This window comes from Mya arenaria, chromosome 1 (assembly GCF_026914265.1).
Source record: "Mya arenaria isolate MELC-2E11 chromosome 1, ASM2691426v1".
NCBI lineage: Eukaryota > Metazoa > Mollusca > Bivalvia > Myida > Myidae > Mya > Mya arenaria.
This window is the reverse complement of record NC_069122.1, coordinates 24,257,663-24,278,807: the sequence shown is the minus strand read 5'-3', so window position 1 is coordinate 24,278,807 and position 21,145 is coordinate 24,257,663. Positions and strand designations below refer to the sequence as shown.

Genomic DNA, 21,145 nt, shown 5'->3' with positions numbered 1-21,145 from the left:
CCAGGCCGGACTAGTGAGATTTCCCCGGGCACTCCGGTTCCACCACAACAAAAGACCACACTCTCGCGCAACATCGTGCCAACGACAGTGACTTAGTATAAGTTTTCATAACTTTCGTCACAATCGTTGTAAAATATATAATGTTTAAACGAAGGGTAACACCGCCTCTTAATTCTGTACATCATGTCCTACGACAGTTTTTAGAGTGCGTTCCATAACAACCAAAAAAATTTCAATTTGTGATTCTATTTCACGCAAGTTATGGCAGAAATTCCGCCAGTTGTCCCCAGAGGCGGGCCCATTTTCTTGAGGTTTCACCGACGGAAATCCTTTGTTACTTTGTGAATTTGTAAACATTCGTGATAGGGATGACATGTATGGTCAAGATACAATCACGTCTCCCGCTATCCTTAAACCTGTGCATTCTTCTGCAAACATGTCATTCATAAATAGACATTTTCAACTTTTGTAGTGAATTATTATGTGTAGCCTTTTAGAACTTGATATTGTTATGTGGAATTTATTTAATAAATACATGCTGTGGTCATCATTCCTGCAGTGTTCATAGTATAGTGTCTAGAGGCCGTTGGTCAAACTATATAACCGGGACCTTTAACGGTAAACACAAGATGTCCCTCAATTATCTGACATGTATGCCGATAATGAAAATGTATGAAAGACGTTTTTCAAATCGAGATATTGCTTAGTATTTCCTAAAAAATTATGTCGGAAGTTTGTATCAATGGACTGGCTCAAAAAAGTCCAGTTCATTGTTTGAAACAATATGAGTTTACAAACTTAAAAAAAAATGATTAAGATAAAAAGTTCAATATATATTAATAAATAATACGAGTAATAAACATCGTTCTTTTCCCCTTTTTTAACATACAGAGGTTTACTTGTACTGCAAATAATACATTTTAATAGAGCAAAATCTATACTGTTGTGTGGCGTTATTATCCTGATATCTATGGAACAAATATAAAGATAAGAATGCATTTCAAAACTGGTAGGTTTCTTCCGTCATACAACACTGTTATGTCTTATATTTGTAACCACCAAAGATTGCCTAATCAATGAAATATAATAGAAACCCCGTAAATGACAGACAGCTGCCATATGTAGAAGGCAAATTGCAACATCAATCACATATGTCCAGGATATTTGCTCATAACTGTTCTGATGTTTGACAGACATGAATTAGTCTGCGCATGTGAGAAATGCATTTTAAATATATTGGTGTTGCTGGTAGGTATTTTGGTTTGATAGAAAAAAGACGGTGCTTTGAATTTGATTTGAGATTTTGATCAAATATCGTTCAGTCTTCGTCCCTTTTTTCTCTTCTTATTATATTTGTTTGACCATTTAATATTCAAAAATATTTAATATAAATCACATGTAATACATTTTCAATTTTTCATGATTTTTATCTGACATAGTATTAAACGAGATCATTTTTTTATGCTGAATGTTTAAGAATACAATCATGTACGTACTTTTTTGCCGGATGCTTAATTGAACATTTGATTTCCGAAACATATAGAAAAAACAATATTACACTTATTATGGCTGTTTTTTTTTCTTTTGTTAATACTAAATAAAAGAGACTTGCTCATGTTTTGGAATACTTTTTTTGGTAAGACGAGATAAACTATGGCAAATCATTTGTAGTGTTGAAACTAAGATACCAAAAGCTGGAATCCTTCAGTGATTGTTGATTTTTGTTCAAATATCGTATGTGAAGACCAAAATTTCCATTCGCCTTAATTACGGTAATGAGTGACTCTTTCTTGCGTGATTAACCTTATCACAGGATGTTATCAGTGTATTGTTACAAGGTCAAAATATCCATCACTTTCGTTTAAGAGCTAGTCCCGTTGTGGTTAAGGCGTTCGTTCTCTATTTTTATTGACTTTACCGTTGGTTCCCATCCCACTGAAACCGAAATACTTTTTAAACTACAATTGAATTTTGTTCTGCAATTTCGATATCATAGAGTAAAATAATAACTGTTTTCAGATGAATTACCAGGTAAACAAATTTCGGTCTCAAAACATAAGCGAGTCCCTTAAAGCATGGATATACATTGGCAACTTTCCATCTTAATAAGTAATCTTTATATTATAACAACAAACATGATGAACAAGCTTGATCTTATTGATCTATTTTATTTATTTCCATTTTTACGAAACTTCCTTACCTCAAACGACGGACGGTCTCACTTTATGAAATACATAGAGGTAAAATTCAACCACTTTCAAATATTCTCATAAGAAACCTTTTTTCTAACCTCAAGTGAAGCTTTGTTCCCATATAAACAAATCTTAAAATCAATTGTCTAAAACGGTGATCGAATGAGCCTGATGCTGCTGCTGTCTGTTCAATTGTTCTGTCAGTTGTTAAATCTTTTTAAGGAGCAAGCTTGATTACGTAGCAAGGTTCAATGACCAAGTAGCATTATGAGCAGTCAGATAGCGATGAGAAACTGCTGCCCAGTTGCCTGTACAATCGAAACCAGCGGAAAAGATCCGATATATCGTCATGTCATTTAATTAATTACACGCAAATACTGGCTAGTGTAAATCACGTAAGCCTGGCGACCGTTGACATTCGTCCAGGCGACTACCCTGTTAAAGTGACTCTTTCTGCCTTTATCAACATTAGAAAACGCGCAATTAGGCAGCAAACTCATCAACAACGACCGGCTTCAGTAAATGAGACGTCATCGGGTAAGCAACCTTGATCAATCAGAGGCTTTGAGACGATATATAGGTGATAGTTAGGTGATCAAACATTCATATTTCATTGCCATTTTGTGGGTAATCTTGAGACGGGAACTAAGTAGCATGGTGGCTAATTATTGTTATAGCTTCGGTAAGTGAGTAATAAGCGCACTTCAGATTTATTTCGGTGCCGGTCTTAGTTGGTTTAGTGTAACTATTGGTGATCAATCATGCTAGTTCTTTCTAAGATTTAATAGTCTCTGTATTAATCAATATCGCAACTGTGTCGCACCAAACCGATCCGTGAAACGAATTCAATTTGAGCTTTAAGATGACGGATAATATTAGAAATACATATTTAGATGTTCTATTTTCTACATTGTGTTGTATTAACAATACAAAACGACCATGCATACTTCTACAAAATTATACATTGAAAACTACAGCTCAAAATTTATAATATATAAAGGCACAAGGTAAGGGCCCAAACGACACTGAGCGAGTAACACAAACGCACGCTAAAAATTCCATTCAGATCCTACACATGTTCGCAGTAATCAAGGGTCTCTGATTAATTTCCTGTTAATTTATCTAAATGACGACAGGTGAGTTTTGTTAGACATTGACTCAGTACCATCAATAGTCTGAGATACTCACTATTTGACTAGTCCAAAGACTCTTGAAAATGGAGCACAGATATTGAAAACATTTCAATCTGGTTCTTTTTTGTCTTGTGACCAAACTCAAGAGTTCAATCATTTAAAACGAAACACAATCATTTTAATATATCAATAATTAAACCAACCCCGATTTACACACATGCTTTCCATGATTATTTTCTACAATGGACATGGTTATGTTCTATAGATTTACACACATGTCCATGGGCATGGTTGTATTGTATCAAGATCTACATACTTGCCCATGGACATGGTTATATTCTATAGATTTACACACAGGCCCATGGGCATGGTTATATTTTATAAAGATTTACACACAGGCCAATGGGCATGTTATATTTTATAAAGATTTACACACAGGCCCATGTACATGGTTATGTTCTATACATTTACACGCATGCCCTAGGGCATGGCTATATTCTATAGAGATTTACACACATGTCCATGGGCATGGTTCTATTCCATAGACATTTACACGTGTGTCAGGGGCATGTTATATTCTATAGACATTTACACACATGCTAACGGCCATGGTTACATTAAATAGAGATTTACACATATAGCCACCATGGTTCTATTTTATAGAGATGAACACTGATGCCAATGAGCATGGTTATATTCTATAGAGATTTACACACATGCCCATGGGCATGGTTCTATTCCATAGACATTTACACGTGTGCCCAGGGGCATGTTATATTCTTTAGACATTTACACACATGCTAACGGCCATGGTTACATTAAAAAGAGATTTACACATATAGCCACCATGGTTCTATTTTATAGAGATGAACACTGATGCCAATGAGCATGGTTATATTCTATAGAAATTTACCGACATGCCCATAGGCATGGTTATATTTTACAGAGGTTTACACACATGCAAACGGGCACGGTTACATTATGTAGAGATTTACACACATGCTTACGGGCATGGTTATATTCTAAAGAGATTTGCACACATGCACATTGGCTTGGTTATATTCTATATAGACTAACACTTATGCCTATTGGCATAATTATATCCTAAAGAAATTTACACACATGCCCATGGGCATTATTATATTCTATAGAGATTAACACACATACCCATGGGCATGGTTATATTCTATAGAGATTAACACACAAACCCATGGGCATGGTTATATTCTATAGAGATTAACACACATACCCATGGGCATGGTTATATTCTAAAGAGATTTACACACATACCCATCATGTTCCTATTCCATAGAGATTTACACACATGCACCTCATACTTCTATTCCATAGAGATTTACACACATGCACCTCATACTTCTATTCCATAGAGATTTACACACATGCACCTCATACTTCTATTCCATAGAGATTTACACACATGCACATGGACATGGTTACATTCTTTAGAGATTTACACACATGGCAATGGACATGGTTATATTCTACAAATATTAACACACGGGTCCATGTGTATGGTTATATTCTATAGAGATTTACACACATAATAACGGGCATGGTTATATTTTATTTAGATTCACACACATGCCCATGGTCATGGTTTTATTCTATAGAAATTAACACACATGCTAACGTCAAGGTTATATTCTAAAGATATTTACAACATGCTCATGTGCATGTTAATATTCTTTAGAGATTAACACACATGCCCATCAGCGTTATATTCCATAGAGGTTTACATAGGCATGTATATATTTTATAGAGATTTAAACACATGCCCATAGGCATGGTTTTATTCTCTAGAGATTTACACAGAGGTCTATGGGCATGGTTATATTCTACAAAGATTTACCCACATGATCTTGGGCATGGTAATTTTCTATAGAGATTTACACATATGCCCATGGGCATGGTTCTATTCCATAGAAATGTACACACATGCCCATGGGCATGGTTCTATTCTATATAGATTTAAATACATGCCCATGGGCATGGTAATATTCTAAAGAGATTTACACACATGCCCATGGGCATGGTTATATTTTGTAGAGATTTACAAACATGCTTACGGGCATGGTTATGTTCTATAGAGATTTACACACAGAGCAATGTGCATGGTTATATTCTCTAGAGATTTACACAGAGGTCTATGGGCATGGTTATATTCTACAAAGATTTACCCACATGATCTTGGGCATGGTAATTTTCTATAGAGATTTACACATATGCCCATGGGCATGGTTCTATTCCATAGAAATGTACACACAAGCCGATGGGCATGGTTCTATTCTATATAGATTTAAATACATGCCCATGGGCATGGTAATATTCTATAGAGATTTACACACATGCCCATGGGCATGGTTATACTCTATAGAGATTTACACACCTCCCCATTATGTTCTATAGAGATTTACACACAGAGCAATGTGCATGGTTATATTCTATAGAGATTTACACACATGCCCATGGGCATGGTTATATCTTATAAAGATTTACACACAGGCCAATCTTGGCTTTTTATTTGGAATTGGTTATAGCGTTAATGCAGATCAGTCCAACCCCAAAGTATACATTGTTTATCGAATAAACTAATACGGAATTCAGTATACAGTGTTGACATAGATAATTGCAAATTGTGTAAACTAGGTCCATGGAGAATGCTATTTCAAAAATGTAAATTTTACAAGAACATGTGTTATTCAAATACTTATACACAACAGTGCAAACTTCTACATACTGTTGGCATAATTGAAGGTCTCCAGACCAACACTTGCCGAAAAACTGTTTACAGCATTATTATGATTATATCAAATCAGATAATTCAAATTGTTTATACAATTGCGAAGTTGATTTAGGCCAAAATAAATTTGCCACGTAAAAGTAGCGAATCTGAGGTCAATCGCTTCGGAATGTCTTTAATCAATATATGTTTTACACATAAAATAAACACGGTAAATGGTTGCCTTTATAGATTTTACAAAATTTGATTATATTGAAAGACAAACAATTTTGACAAGCTTATCAAACTAGGATTGAGAGAAAAAACATATGATATTGTTAGAAATATGTATATAAATGTTAGATCAAGAGTTAAAAGGAATAATAAGTTTAGTGATGAATTTAGATGCAACTTAGATGTAAGGCAAGGGGAAAGCCTTTCCCCATTTTTATTTGCTATGTATGAAAGGCCATGATGGCATTGATATTGGTATGTTTAAAGTATATCTCATTTAATATTCAGATGATATATGTATTTTTTCTGAAACGGAAAAGGGACTGCAAAAATGGTTTATCTATACAGTACAAGAAGAATATTGTGATAGATGGAAGCTAAAAGTAAATGTCAGTAAAACTAAAATCATGATATTTAAACAGGAGGACGGAGATTAGGTAATATTATGTTTACTTAAAATAATGAAGAAATTGGAATTGTTTATAAATTCCATTATTTGGGAATAGTGTTCACCACAGGTGGATCTTTTAATACGGCCTTTGAAAGTATAGCCGGTCAAGCCATGAAACCAATTTACACAATGAAGTCATATCTTGTTAAACTTCCATACATCACTGTAACGCACAGGTTAGATTTATTTGTTAAACTTATCGATCCAGTGATATGTTATGGTAGTGGAATCTGGGGATATTCATATGCACCAGTGTTAGAGAGATTATACCTTAGATTTTATAAGCAATTACTTGGAGTCAAATTGCAGACACAAAATGTCTTTGTTTATACTGAATTGGGCAAAATGCCATGTAAAGATAGAACTATGTACAATGCCATTAGATATTGGACTTAGATTATATGTACATCAGATATAAAGTATGCTAAACTTGTATATAATATGATGTTAAATGACTTAGATATATATATCCAAATAAGCCATTTTGGGCAAAGCATTTTAGAAATACATAACAACGATTAGGACTTAACGATGCTTGGTTATTCCAGACCGTTGGAAATGTGAATTTGTTTTTATTCCATGTTAAACAAAGAATAAGTGACCAATATAAGCAAGAATGAAATGCAGATATACAAAGTTCAAGTAGAACATTAACGTATTGACTGTTTGCTGAATTTAAATTTCAGCCAAGTTTGGATATTGTTAACATTGAAAAGTATAGAATCTCATTAACTAAATTACGTGTTTCGTCATATAGACTTTGTATAGAAACAGGTCGATGGAACAAACCTACACCTATTCCAGTTAATGAAAGATTCTGTTTATTTTGTAACTCTTTAGAAGATGAATTTCACTTTATTTTCGAATGTGAATGTTTCATAGAACTAAGACAAACACTAATAAATAGACATAACCGTACAAACGTTAATGTTATAAAGTTCAAAGATTTATTGCAATCAAAAAGTTGTGTTTTGAAAAAATAGCAACATTTTGTCATAAAGCACTTGCTGCAAGAAACTTACTGTTGTACAATTAGTAATAAATGAGCATATGTATATATACATACGTACGTACGTACGTACGTACGTACGTACGTACGTACATACATACATACATACATACATACATACATATCGTATGTGCCTTCCTAAAACTTAAACGTTGAGTTCTGCCTGAAATAATTAATTATTGTATTGCAAGCTACTCTCCTTTCGCTGTACTGACTACATGTACATAATTGTAACTACTGTATATGTTTTTCCACAATATGCTATATTCTATAAACAACTGACCAATTTGCACGCGCAATAGCAATGGTTTAAAGTGCCTTTCGTCTCCCAAACCCACATATAGGGAGTAAGTTCAACATCTGTGCTAAAGTTTAAACAATGTAAGAAAAAAGTTACGTTTCTTATAAGAAAAGTAAAATTAGTGACGCAATTACTGTGTCTTTTATAAAGTGACCAAATCCGGTGTAGATGAACAAACAATGCGGTAAAAATGTAAACAAAAAGACAATTAAGTAGATCCAGCATTCAGCATTGTTTTTGAAATCACACACAATTCAGCTTAAAACCTATAAATATGAAAAGTAGCTAATGGTCTGAGATGGTATAATCTTGATTAGAAAAAAGGCATGTAACAATGAGTAGGCACTTCCGAATTGCCCGTGTTATTTTAATGTTTAAAACTCTCGGACCAATTCCCATTGTATGCACAGTTACAATAATATAATAATTGATGATAATTCGAAAAAAATATCAGCAGAAAAATGGTGCACAGGCACTATTTTTGGCGAAATATTGAGTCCGATAATTGTATAAGCACATTCCGAAATTGAAAGATACTATATATAATGTTAACAATGAAGGCGAATGTTGTCGATGTCGATGAAATTGTTGAAAGTTGTCGATGAAATTGTACGCTCATATACAATGTCCGCTAAATAACTTGTACAAAGGAGAGAAAATCCCTTCCAGGGGGTTCACGGGGGACAAATAATAATGCAGATTTTCTAAATTATTAGGCATCAAGAGAATCATTTAAAAAATATACGATTTTCAATTTTGCGATCTAGGGTTTCTCCTAAAACATTTTGGCGCTTAGTAAAAGGTTCAAAACAGTTAACTGTAGAGTGTAATACTTTGTTAGCAAACGATTAGGCAAGTTACTTTGAATCTTAACTATGCAAGGGAAATCAAGTACCCATATCAACATATCAACTTTGAAGTTATGCACAACGCCATACTTAACAATAAAGACCATTTGAATCGTAATCAGACATTGGCAATGTAGTGAACTTCCTTTTACGTTTACATGTGTGTAAATCTCTATAGAATATAACCATGCCCTAGGGCATGCGTGTAAATGTATAGAACATAACCATGTCCATGGGCCTGTGTGTAAATCTTTATAAAATATAACATGCCCATGGGCCTGTGTGTAAATCTTTATAAAATATAACCATGCCCATGGGCCTGTGTGTAAATCTTTATAAAATATAACCATGCCAATGGGCCTGTGTGTAAATCTATAAAATATAACCATGCCCATGGGCATGTGTGTAAATCTCTATAGAATATAACCATGCCCTAGGGCATGCGTGTAAATGTATAGAACATAACCATGTCCATGGGCCTGTGTGTAAATCTTTATAAAATATAACATGCCAATGGGCCTGTATGTAAATCTTTATAAAATATAACCATGCACATGGGCCTGTGTGTAAATCTATAGAATATAACCATGTCCATGGGCATGTATGTAGATATTTATACAATACAACCATGCCCATGGACATGTGTGTAAATCAATAGAACATAACCATGTCCATTGTAGAAAATAATCATGGAAAGCATGTCTGTAAATCGGGGTTGGTTTAATTATTGATATATTAAAATGATTGTTTTAAATGATTGAACTCTTAAGCTTGGTCACAAGAACCAGATTGAAATGTTTTCAATATCTGTGCTCCATTTTCAAGAGTCTTTGGACTAGTCAAATAGTGAGTATCTCAGACTATTGATGGTACTGAGTCAATGTCTAACAAAACTCACCTGTCGTCATTTAGATAAATTAACAGGAAATTAATCAGAGACCCTTGATTATTGCGAACATGTGTAGGATCTGAATGAAAATTTTAGCGTGCGTTTGTGTTACTCGCTCAGTGTCGTTTGGGCCCTTACCTTGTGCCTTTATATATTATAAATTTTGAGCTGTAGTTTTCAATGTATAATTTTGTAGAAGTATGCATGGTCGTTTTGTATTGTTAATACAACACAATGTAGAAAATAGAACATCTAAATATGTATTTCTAATATTATCCGTCATCTTAAAGCTCAAATTGAATTCGTTTCACGGATCGCTTTAGTGCGACACAGTTGCGATATTGATTAATACAGAGACTATTAAATCTTAGAAAGAACTAGCATGATTGATCACCAATAGTTACACTAAACCAACTAAGACCGGCACTGAAATAAATCTGAAGTGCGCTTATTACTCACTTACCGAAGCTATAACAATAATTAGCCACCATGCTACTTAGTTCCCGTCTCAAGATTACCCACAAAATGGCAATGAAATATGAATATTTGATCACCTAACTATCACCTATATATCGCCTCAAAGCCTCTGATTGATCAAGGTTGCTTACCCGATGACGTCTCATATACTGAAGCCGGTCGTTGTTGATGAGTTTGCTGCCTAATTGCGCGTTTTCTAATGTTGATAAAGGCAGAAAGAGTCACTTTAACAGGGTAGTCGCCTGGACGAATGTCAACGGTCGCCAGGCTTACGTGATTTACACTAGCCAGTATTTGCGTGTAATTAATTAAATGACATGACGATATATCGGATCTTTTCCGCTGGTTTCGACTGTACAGGCAACTGGGCAGCAGTTTCTCATCGCTATCTGACCGCTCATAATGCTACTTGGTCATTGAACCTTGCTACGTAATCAAGCTTGCTCCTTAAAAAGATTTAACAACTGACAGAACAATTGAACAGACAGCAGCAGCATCAGGCTCATTCGATCACCGTTTTAGACAATTGATTTTAAGATTTTTTAAGTTGGGAACAAAGCTTCACTTGAGGTTAGAAAAAAAGGTTTCTTATGAATATATTTGAAAGTGGTTGAATTTTACCTCTATGTATTTCATAAAGTGAGACAGTCCGTCGTTTGAGGTAAGGAAGTTTCGTAAAAATGGAAATAAATAAAATAGATCAATAAGATCAAGCTTGTATATCATGTTTGTTGTTATAATATAAAGATTACTTATTAAGATGGAAAGTTGCCAATATATATCCATGCTTTAAGGGATTCCTTTATGTTTTGAGACCGAAATTTGTTTACCTGGTAATTCATCTGAAAACAGTTATTATATCATTATTTTACTCTATGATATCGAAATTGCAGAACAAAATTCAATTGTAGTTTAAAAAGTATTTCGGTTTCAGTGGGATGGGAACCAACGGTAAAGTCAATAAAAATAGAGAACGAACGCGTTAACCACAACGGGACTAGCTCTTAAACGAAAGTGATGGATATTTTGGCCTTGTAACAATACACTGATAACATCCTGTGATAATGTTAATCACGCAAGAAAGAGTCGCTCATTACCATAATTAAGGCGAATGAAAATTTTGGTCTTCACATACGATATTTGAACAAAAATCAACAATCACTGAAGGATTCCAGCTTTTGGTATCTTAGTTTCAACACTACAAATGATTTGCCATAGTTTATCTCGTCTTACCAAAAAAGTATTCCAAAACATGAGCAAGTCTCTTTTATTTAGTATTAACAAAAGAAAAAAAACAGCCATAATAAGTGTAATATTGTTTTTTCTATATGTTTCGGAAATCAAATGTTCAATTAAGCATCCGGCAAAAAAGTACGTACATGATTGTATTCTTAAACATTTATTCGACACATTCAGCATAAAAAAATTGATATCGTTTAATACTATGTCAGATAAAAATCATGAAAAATTGAAAATGTATTACATGTGATTTATATTAAATATTTTTGAATATTAAATGGTCAAACAAATATAATAAGAAGAGAAAAAAGGGACGAAGACTGAACGATATTTGATCAAAATCTCAAATCAAATTCAAAGCACCGTCTTTTTTCTATCAAACCAAAATACCTACCAGCAACACCAATATATTTAAAATGCATTTCTCACATGCGCAGACTAATTCATGTCTGTCAAACATCAGAACAGTTATGAGCAAATATCCTGGACATATGTGATTGATGTTGCAATTTGCCTTCTACATATGGCAGCTGTCTGTCATTTACGGGGTTTCTATTATATTTCATTGATTAGGCAATCTTTGGTGGTTACAAATATAAGACATAACAGTGTTGTATGACGGAAGAAACCTACCAGTTTTGAAATGCATTCTTATCTTTATATTTGTTCCATAGATATCAGGATAATACCGCCACACAACAGTATAGATTTTGCTCTATTAAAATGTATTATTTGCAGTACAAGTAAACCTCTGTATGTTAAAAAAGGGGAAAAGAACGATATTTATTACTCGTATTATTTATAAATATATATTGAACTTTTTATCTTAATCATTTTTTTTAAGTTTGTAAACTCATATTGTTTCAAACAATGAACTGGACTTTTTTGCGCCAGTCCATTGATACAAACTTCCGACATAATTTTTTAGGAAATACTAAGCAATATCTCGATTTGAAAAACATCTTTCATACATTTTCATTATCGGCATACATGTCAGATAATTGAGGGACATCTTGTGTTTACCGTTAAAGGTCCCTGTTATATAGTTTGACCAACGGCTTCTAGACACTATACTATGAACACTGTAGGAATGATGACCACAGCATGTTATATTAAATAAATTCCACATAACAATATCAAGTTCTAAAAGGCTACACATAATAATTCACAACAAAAGTTGAAAATGTCTATTTATGAATGACATGTTTGCAGAAGAATGCACAGGTTTAAGGATAGCGGGAGACGTGATTGTATCTGGACCAGACATGTCATCCCTATCACGAATGTTTACAAATTCACAAATTCACGTGTGTTCACAAAGTAACAAAGGATTTCCGTCGGTGAAACCTCAAGAAAATGGGCCCGCCTCTGGGGACAACTGGCGGAATTTCTGCCATAACTTGCGTGAAATAGAATCACAAATTGAAATTTTTTTTGGTTGTTATGGAACGCACTCTAAAAACTGTCGTAGGACATGATGTACAGAATTAAGAGGCGGTGTTACCCTTCGTTTAAACATTATATATTTTACAACGATTGTGACGAAAGTTATGAAAACTTGTACTAAGTCACTGTCGTTGGCACGATGTTGCGCGAGAGTGTGGTCTTGTGTTGTGGTGGAACCGGAGTGCCCGGGGAAATCTCACTAGTCCGGCCTGGTGATCACTTACCAAACTCACATGCGCCCGGGCCGGGAATCGAACTAGGGTCGCCTTGGTCAGAAATGAGTGGGCTTACCACGGCGCTAACCGGACACCCCCCCCCCCCCTTTAAGTTTTTTGACATGCAAAGCCCAATTAACAAGTGACTTTACAAGTGATTGTAAATCCAATCAGGTTTTTCCGCTATTAATGACGTAACTTAAGTCTATTTTTTTACAACAGTACTCCAAAGTCGTCATAGTTACTTTGTCGATCTCGAGACAAAGGAATGTTTAACAAGTTGGAGGACTGGCGGATTTTTTTTCCGCGATAGGACTCCCAGGAGATCACAAATATACATGAACCCATCGACCAATGCGCAGATAGTCTAAAAATTGTCCAAATAATGGTATAGAGATAGTATGATGCATGCATCCGAATCGTAGGATGAACGAAGGAAATGTTTCAAACGTTTTCCGAAAGAGCGGGGGCGTAGCTGCAACTGAAACTCATACATATGTCGAAATAGTAGTTGCCACCAGTGCAATGCCAATGAGATGAAAATCCAATGGGTGGATAGTTAGTTATCTTAATGCGGATTTAATATTCCCTTCGCCGGTGAGTTCGCGAAATTTAATCAAATATCAAATATCTGCGAGTTCATCAAAACTATATTTCACCGTTCATAAACCATGATAAATTCCGTCGTTCACGCTAAGCTCAGGTTGGCAAGAAAGATTTGTGATAAAACGAAAACTGCCACTTGATTTTGGAACTTGTTCTGAAATTCGACATTGGGGGTATTCCAAGGGGCCAATACATGCGTAACACAGAATTTGTTAGAGGTGTGACCCGGCAGACTTAAAGTTTCTAGACTGAATGGCAATGCGCGGCCAGGTATAATTAAATTTTAAACCTTCATTCTGCGAAATTCAACAAATCAAATAATACAAAATGTCTTTTTCCTTTGATAGACTCGGTACAAAGCACGCGATACGTTTTTTAGATTGGCTGACGTCAGTTGTATTTCTTAGCATAATTGGTTAACTGATGGCTGATTTTTTCGAACAATCTGAATAAAACATTGGGAAATTTTGAGTCGTATTTCAGGAGATCCTGGTTCAAAGCACAAAAACAAAACCCTAATAAACCCGAAAAAAGAAGTTGCTAATCTCAATAATGACGATACCAAACTAATCTCTACTACTACTACTACTACTACTACTACTACTACTACTACTACTACTACTACTACTACTACTACTACTACTACTACTACTACTACTACTACTATTACTACTACCAATACCACTACCACTACTACTTCTAATACTACTATCACTACTACTACTACTACTTCTACTACCGCCGCAACCGCCACCACCACCACCACCACCACCACCACTACTTCTACCACTCTACTTCTACTACCACTACTACCACTACATCTACTACTGCTACTACTGCTACTACTGCTACTACTTCTACTACTTCTACTACTTCTACTACTGCTACTACTACTACTACTACTACTACTACTTCTACTACCGCCGCAACCGCCACCACCACCACCACCACCACCACCACTTCTACCACTCTACTTCTACTACCACTACTACCACTACTGCCACTACTGCCACTACTTCTACTACTGCTACTACTACTACTACTACTACTACTACTACTACTACTACTACTACTACTACTACTTCTACTACTACTACTACTACTACTACTACTACTACTACTACTACTGCTGCTGCTGCTGCTGCTGCTGCTGCTGCTGCTGCTGCTGCTGCTGCTGCTGCTGCTGCTACTACTACTACTGCTGCTGCTACTACTACTACTACTACTACTACTTCTACTACTACTACTACTACTACTACTACTACTACTACTACTACTACTACTACTACTACTACTACTACTACTACTACTACTACTGCTACTACTGCTACTACTGCTACTACTTCTGCTACTGCTACTGCTACTGCTACTGCTACTGCTTCTGCTTCTACTACCGCCGCAACCGCCACCACCACCACCACCACCACCACCACTACTTCTACCACTCTACTTCTACTACCACTACTACCACTACATCTACTACTGCTACTACTGCTACTACTGCTACTACTTCTACTACTTCTACTACTTCTACTACTGCTACTACTACTACTACTACTACTACTACTACTTCTACTACCGCCGCAACCGCCACCACCACCACCACCACCACCACCACTTCTACCACTCTACTTCTACTACCACTACTACCACTACTGCCACTACTGCCACTACTTCTACTACTGCTACTACTACTACTACTACTACTACTACTACTACTACTACTACTACTACTTCTACTACTACTACTACTACTACTACTACTACTACTACTACTACTACTGCTGCTGCTGCTGCTGCTGCTGCTGCTGCTGCTGCTGCTGCTGCTGCTGCTGCTGCTGCTGCTGCTGCTGCTGCTGCTGCTGCTGCTACTACTACTACTACTACTACTACTACTACTACTTCTACTACTACTACTACTACTACTACTACTACTACTACTACTACTACTACTACTACTACTACTACTACTGCTACTACTGCTACTACTGCTACTACTTCTGCTACTGCTACTGCTACTGCTACTGCTTCTGCTACTGCTACCGCTACCGCTACCGCTACTACTACTACTACTACTACTACTACTACTGCTACTACTGCTACCACTGCTACTTCATCTACTACTACTACTACTACTACTACTACTACTACTACTACTACTACTGCTACCACTGCTACCACTGCTACTACATCTACTACTACTACTACTACGACTACGACTGCTACTGCTACTACTACTACTACTACTACTACTACTACTACTACTACCACCACCACCACCACCACCACCACGCCCACCACTATTACTACCTACTTCTACTACTACTACTACTACTACTACTATTTATGAAATGTAATTAGACCATCGAAAGCTAACTTAATTATACATCAATGTACATTAATAGCAGTACGCATTTGCCAATAGGCATATAGACTCAACTAAACGAATTGAATTAAAAGGGAACAAGTTATTGTTGGTATCCTACGACTGCAACAGTTAATAGGAACGGAAACCTAATTCTTGTGCCCTTCTTATACTCGGGAGAGCACGCTCGCAACTATTGCTATGGTAGCAGTGAACAGATCTATATGACAAAGTGGATATGACGTCATTTTACGCATTTGTATCATTTTCTAGAACATAATAATCGAACACATATTTCTTCAAGTCACTTCATTGGTATACTCTATTGTTTTCGTTGCCATATCATAAAAAACTGGTTTAGAAAATCTTTTGAATTTTATTAACACACCAAAATGGTTTGGTCTCGCATATAAAGAATAATGTCTTAAAGGGACTCGCACCAGAAATGAGTTTTCCAGGTAAAGCATCTAAACTATTAAGTTTATGATTAAGTTCCTCTTTGTTACCGAAATTGCAGAAAACTACAACAATTAAAGTGTCACAACCTGATTTTAGTGGGTGGCGAACCAGTCAAGAAAAATAAAATAAAATACAAAACCGGTCTTAATGACATTGATGACGTTTTATGGAAAACCGGATTTAAATGACGTCACGTATTTTATCCAGGAAGTGAGAAGTTAGATTTGTAAACACTGAAGCAAAAATAGATATTTGTACAGGTTATTGACTTAGATGTGTTAAAATGGATGCAGAGTTGGAGGTAAGTTATCTTTTTATGTATTTCATTATTTTGTTCGGTCAAAGGAGGGCGTAAATTAGGTTTTACCATAAATTTGCACTTAGGTGTAACATGTAAATAAATAACGTTACATGCATACATCACCTTATATCGGCATCATAACATCCCTTAAAACTGGTTAAGTTCACTTATTCCCTGTCTTATACTCAACCCGTCAATATATACATTTATAATTGGACATCGTAACGTTTTATAAATGAGAATTACTATTATTTTATTCGTATTTTGATGCAATGACATTCAAAATGAAAATCTCTTTGTTTTACTGTATTTGAATTTATATTGTTTAGTATTTTTTTACAGAACTGTAATATGCTATTCCAATAGATATGTTCACTAAACGAATAAATATGTTCAAAAAACAAATATCATTTTTAAAATGAGATGGAAAAAGTGTCTAGTCATTATATCGATTTTATGACCAAGAGTTGATGTAATATATAACGTTAATTGAGTGTTAGACTAAAGAGATTGTGGCGCAGTGGAAAGATCATTGTGCAACACCCGGGAGACTCGAGTTCAATTCCTGATATGAGCAATATTTTTTTAATGCTTTTAATAATCACATTTCCACTAAATTGCGTTGGTATATATTGTTTTATCATTGATAAATTTGGAAAAAAAATGGTTCAAATAATACAAAACTACCCGGTTCATATGACAGATATAATGAGGTTTTTCGTATAATATATTTTCAGGAGTTAGAGAGTGTGTACTCAAATCATTTTGGAAGAACGCCAGTTTCCACACCATTTGCATCACAAGAGTTAGACGAGTCGTGTGAAGTTGATTATGAAGTCGACAACGATGATATTGACACAATTGGCGGGATATTGGAAGGACGTGTGAGGGATTATATTTTGCAGCAAGAAATCGTAGATGAAGATACAGACAGCGATGGCAATGGAGAGGCTGAATTAGATGAAAGCGATATTGAAGTGGCTGAAAATTGTGAGCTTACAGATATAAAGAAAGTGTATAAAGTAGATGGATGTGGGTGTCAAAGGAAATGTTCACAACAGCTTAATGTAGGAAATGTGTATGAACACATACTTAAGAGAAATGGACACAAATGAAAAAGACATGTATATTATGGCCATCTTACAAGACGACCGCGCCACGGCAACAACAAAGAAAGGAAAAAAGAGGCAACGGATGCGTTATACATTTAATTTTAATGGGTCCATTGTTTGCAGGAGACAATATTCCACCAACTTATCTCCCTGCAAGCGAAACGAAACTGAAGACATTCAAGGAATATGAGAAACAGGCTGTAGATTCGGTGGTTCCCATTCGACGTGTGAAGCTGACCGCCTTCAAGACAATTTGGTCGACATGTGTACCCCATATCAAAATCGCATCTCCGCGTGACGACGTCTGTGCTACATGCGGAAAAATCAGGAAACGCGTGATGGACGCTGTCGAGGAAGACGACAAAAAAGAAGCGGTGGATGCATACAGCGCTCATATAACGAAGGCACAACAGGTAAAGTACATAGTTTTTTTTATGCCAAAGAAGTTATTTTGTGATGAAAATATGAATAACTGCCGCATCAATTTCCTGTTCTCGAGAAGCAATAAGAAAGTACCCGTGTAGTGGATCGAACCCATGACCTTTAAGGTGAGAGGTGCACAACTATCCACTAGACTCCCCCACCGTTATAGTTTTATTTATGTACATAAATCATGATGTGCATACTTACTTAAATCACAAATACGAGTCTGCTATTCTCACCTATTATTATACGACAATGTCAATTTCTGGTAAAAGTGAGTTATATTCAAGGTAAATGAAAGAGCCGATTATAACATTTTTTCAGGAACGGGAGTTGTACAATGACTGTATATGTCGCAGTACGGAGACGCGTCACAACGCTGAATGTGAGCGGTACCACCATTTCACGTTTGACTTTGCCCAAAGTGTTAGCCTGCCGCATTACTACAGACAAATGGGGCCCTTATTCTTCTTGTCCCTTCGGAAGATCAGTATATTTGGATTCCGAATAGATGGCGACCCACACCAGCTGAATTTCCTCATCGACGAGAACGAGACCATGGGGAAAGACGGTTCGAAATCACACGGACCAGATGCCGTCATTTCAATGATAGACTGGGCCCTTCAAAACTACGGCGGCCAATCAACGTCTTGCTCCATCCACGCCGATAATTGTCCAGGTAAATTTAAACACAAAACAAATCTTTCACAAAGCATATATACAATTTATTACTAGCATACCAATTTATTTTAGTTCAATTGTGACGAAAGCTGATAGCTTATAGAGTAACTCTCGAGTCAATTTCCTTGCTTGAACTCACCAGTACTGTGTGTCAATATGAGTGGTCACAAGAATGTTTCCCGACTGGTGATCGGACTTTGCACCTCTTTGTCGTTGAAAGCAGACACTCTAACTCTGCGCCGTCCCTCCTATTTTTATTGGCAATTGTCCGTAACATTTACAATGTCGCACCTTTGCGGTTTGTGCGTGTGTGCGTTTACGTGTGTTTCTGCTATAGTTTGCGCGTAAGTGGGCGATACATTCTGTACAGGAAATTAATTACACACATTCATGTATTTTTTCGCATTACAGGTCAGAATAAGAATAAGTATCTCGTGGGCTACCTCATGTGGAGAGTCATGACCGGACAGCACAGTACCATTGAGTATCTTATGCAAATACCAGGTTCGTCTTTCTAAGTCATTATAGTAAAAAAATATGCATATTTTTATACATAAACATATAACGATTTCTTGAATACGAATATATATCAGTTGGTCAAAATTTTCAGGAAAACTGTTGGATATTAGATAATGTTCTTTATTACCGTGGATAGAGCTCTTAAATGCGGGGTTTATGGTCTTTATTTCACAAAAATTCTCCAAATGTTAAGAAAGTTATCTTTAAAAACCTAACCTGAATCGAGACTTGTTGTCATTTGTTGCCGTGCACTTTACCAAATAAGTCACGTGGGTTCTCCACTGTGACATTGGTAGCTTTACGTCCTATTTCCACTAATTTAACTCATTAAGAGTCCTCTCAATCAACCAATCACACTACAACTCTTTGGTGAATCACTTTTCAAAAAATAAATTTGAGCATATTTCAACTGTTGTTGAAAATGGAGCGATCGCAGCGAGAAAGCTCGCACAACTTTATGGAGATCGCCAAAATGAAACTTATTTATTGATCGCACTTATTTGACCCACTAGCTCCGCCCTTTGTGACGTCAAGTGGTATTTTGACGCGAAATTTAAACCGCACAGGCGGTGAAAGATGTAACAAAACAAAAACAAAACCATTTCTATTTATACACATGCATGTTGCTTAAAACGATAATGTATTCTCAACTGCAATGGACAACCTCGGGAACAAAAAAGTAATGTCTAGTGTATGTCAATGAGATCATATGGCATCGCGAAAATGACAACACATGTAAAATACACTCTTGTTTATATCCCCAATTCCGTCACATTCCTCATATCCACTATTAGCGTTCAGAGCTGAGCAGAACACCGTACCGGATGTTGATTTTATGTTTATCGGGATCAGGTTCATTAGAAAAGTACAGAAATACAACAGCTCAAATATTCAGCACATGTTGCTAGAGACAAGCCAGGCCCACAGTTCTGGCATGATTGGAAAGTTCCCCCCTATGTTACATATCTTTTTTTTCCAATACTTATGTTTCTTATTTTTTTATTAATGCGTTAAACGTAAAAGGAGTTAAAGTTTGTTTAATTTAGATTTGTTTGTTTCTTTTATCGTTTGATTAAACTATGCATTGACTGACTCTTATGCTTTTATTTACACTGTATGACCATCGTAACACATCGTTAACTACACTGTATGACCATCGTAGTACATAGCTAGCTACACTGTTTGACCATCGTAGTACATCGTTAACTACACTGTATGACCATCGTAATACATCGTTAACTACACTGTATGACCATCGTAATACATCGTTAACTACACTGTATGACCATCGTAGTACATAGCTAGCTACACTGTATGACCATCGTAATACATCGTTAACTACACTGTATGACCATCGTAATACATCGTTAACTACTCTGTATGACCATCGTAGTACATAGCTAGCTACACTGTATGACCATCGTAATACATCGTTAACTACACTGTATGACCATTGTAAACATCGTTAACTACACTGTATGACCATCGTAATACATCGTTAACTA

The 21,145-nt window shown here is 35.9% G+C and overlaps 1 protein-coding gene across 1 annotated transcript; it reads left to right on the top strand.

Moving 5' to 3' along the window:
- The first annotated feature begins 18,893 nt into the window (after positions 1-18,893).
- On the top strand, positions 18,894-19,639 carry LOC128225662 (uncharacterized). The gene is made up of 2 exons (XM_052935574.1): positions 18,894-19,119; positions 19,533-19,639. The coding sequence occupies exons 1-2, from the start codon at positions 18,894-18,896 to the stop codon at positions 19,637-19,639; spliced, it is 333 nt and encodes a 110-aa protein (XP_052791534.1).
- Positions 19,640-21,145: the final 1,506 nt, after the last annotated feature.

Coding starts and splice junctions, on each gene's coding strand:
- LOC128225662 (XM_052935574.1), top strand. CDS start 18,894: ATGGGGCCCTTATTCTTCTTGTCCCTTCGGAAGATCAGTATATTTGGA. Junction 19,120..19,532: donor CCACGCCGATAATTGTCCAG/GTAAATTTAAAC, acceptor TTCGCATTACAG/GTCAGAATAAGAATAAGTAT.